Genomic DNA, 2,500 nt, shown 5'->3' on the forward strand with positions numbered 1-2,500 from the left:
CTAGCCTCGAGTACAGCTGGAGCTGCAGGGAGTAATGCCACAATAATAACAGTATAGTGGCAACGATATGCGTCTGTTCATTCATTCTTGTCAAAGTTACCCGCCGAACTGACAACTAGGGTTGTAACGGTATGAGATTTTCACGGTATGATAATCGTCTCAGAAAATATCACGGTTTCATGATATACGGTATTAAACAATCATTATTATTATTTTAATCATCTGCTACAATGGCTCTTAAATGAATGAAAACAGATAGGGTTTTTTGGTTGAACATATGGTTTATTAAAACAAACTTTTTTGTATGAGTCTACCTTTTGAAAAAATAAGAAAGAAAAAATTAATTCCCAATTGAACAAACATGTCTAATCAATTGAATTCATAAAACCTTAACTTATTTTTATTCTTAATTTATTAATTATTATTTCAGATAATTATAAGATAGTAGAGTCTTATAAAATGTATTTCCTCAGAAATTCTGGGTAACTTGTCTGATATAATTTGTCTGGATTCTATGATTTAATACAAATATATTATTGAAAATGCAATCAGATGAAATGTAACAACTTTTGTTTGTCTGGATAGGTTTACTAAATTAAAACAGACAAAAAACTATATTTCTTAATGTTTAAATAAACTTTAATATTGTTGTTGTTATAACTAAGCTATATTCTATTGTACAATAGTAACATTTCTTTAAGCTAAATCGAACTTTTATTTTGACAGGTTGTACTAAACACCTATGAGTTTCAGTCAGAGTGTATTTGATGATGATTCTTTTAAATAAAAGCAGAGCAGCTCAGGATATGTTCATGTGTTCACGTCCTCATATGAGTGAGACAGCAGACGCTTTAAACACCATGAGCGTCAGCGTCACACATACTTGAGTATGTACTAGGCGAAATGGCGCTGCTCATTCACACAGAACAAGCAGAATATAGTTTTACAGTATAGCATTGTTTTCCGCTGTATATTAATAGACACACTCATAGCGATTTGGATTAATTTACCATTTAGAAATTTAAATATGTTCGACATATTTCCTCCTTTTTCAGCCACTCTTCGTCCATATTTCTAGACACAACTGACCTGTTGAAGTTTCCGAATGCCTTCCTACAGTTGCTTAATAAAAGCGGGCTTCCCACACAAACAAACGTACATGTCTCATTAGTATGAGAAAAAAAAAAAACACAGATTTTAACTGTCGGTCTCGGGTCGAGCTCGGACATATCTTTATGCCTGTCGGACTCGGGTCGGGTTCGGTACTGCTCTGTCGGACGCGGGCCGGGCTCGGACAGAAAAATTCCCGATCAGCACTCTAAACTGGATATCCATCTTCGAGGAAAATCCCGCGTTCGTTTTTCAGATGACAAAAGTGTTTGTTTTCGGCGGGGGAAAAGGAAATTCGAATTCGCAGCCTCTGTCTGCTGCACATGTATTGGGTGGAGTCTAAGCAGTCAAGTGAAAAGAAGTTGCATATGCGCAGATGAGATCTGGTTTAATTTTTTTTAAATTTTTTTTCAAAACCGTGGATTAGCAAATGTTTACGATATGATAATCGTACATGCCAATATCGTGATAAATCGCCATACCGGTATACCGTTACAACCCTACTGACAACACGCTGACATCGGACGCAGGTCCGTTTACAAACCAATCAATGTCAAGATGCAGCCCACATAGATGATGACGACAGGACGCAAGTACGTCACGTAAAGTTCTTTAGTGCGCTCGCATAATTGCAATGTGAAACCAAACCAAAACTAACCAAATGTATACAATGTATCAAAACATGAACTTTGGTGCGGACTCTCAGGTGTGAAAACGCCCTAAGATACCATGTAAAGTTCCCTTAGTCGGACTTGATGAACTCAGCTCCCGACAGCTCGTGTCCTCAATAAAGAATCCTGCTGAAGATACAACCAAGTCTCCTGGTCTTCGTCACCTCAGCTAATCCGCCTCGCTGCACATTCACGTTTATACAGGAGTGACGCTGCCAGGAGTGACACTGACGCTGCCACTTTGGGCTTCAGAAATGCTCTTCAGAAACACTACGGGTGACGTCACGCACACTACAAACATATTTATTTACAGTCTATGGTAGGGATGCATAAAGCACAGGTCACTTTCAAAGCGATTTCCCCACTTGAATGACTGGATTTTGCCCATAAGTGTACGACTGTTGGCGAGAATAAGCTGCGATTTGGACTCCTGTAATGCTTGAAGTCTGACTGTCTACATACTTATTTAGGCTTCTAGACACTTGACTGCAAGTCCTGGTTATGTTGAACGTGTGCCGTGTCTCACCTGTGAGCACGTGACCCTGCTGTTGGCCCCCGGGGACCTCAGAGAAGCCCACGAGGCTGGAGAAGCGTGTCTGGAGCCGGGCGGGGCCGCTCCGGTGGCTGGGCTGCCCTGGGGGATCGCACCGGTGGTGGGGTGGAAGAACTCAGCTGGGAGATGGAAGAGAGGTGAAGACGTCCGGCTGTCTCCTCCGGAA

At 40.7% G+C, this 2,500-nt stretch overlaps 1 protein-coding gene across 1 annotated transcript in view; it reads right to left on the bottom strand.

Annotated features, from left to right (window-relative positions):
* Positions 1–2,500, bottom strand: part of cacna1ib (calcium voltage-gated channel subunit alpha1 Ib) — a 125,418-nt gene that overhangs the window by 5,216 nt on the left and 117,702 nt on the right. Inside the window, 1 exon segment of the mRNA XM_084426225.1 lies at positions 2,308–2,500. This exon segment is cut by the window's right edge and continues 4 nt beyond it. Within this exon segment, the coding sequence (XP_084282351.1) occupies positions 2,308–2,500 (193 nt within the window).

Source organism: Rutilus rutilus (assembly GCF_951802725.1).
Source record: "Rutilus rutilus genome assembly, chromosome: 12".
Taxonomy (NCBI): domain Eukaryota; kingdom Metazoa; phylum Chordata; class Actinopteri; order Cypriniformes; family Leuciscidae; genus Rutilus; species Rutilus rutilus.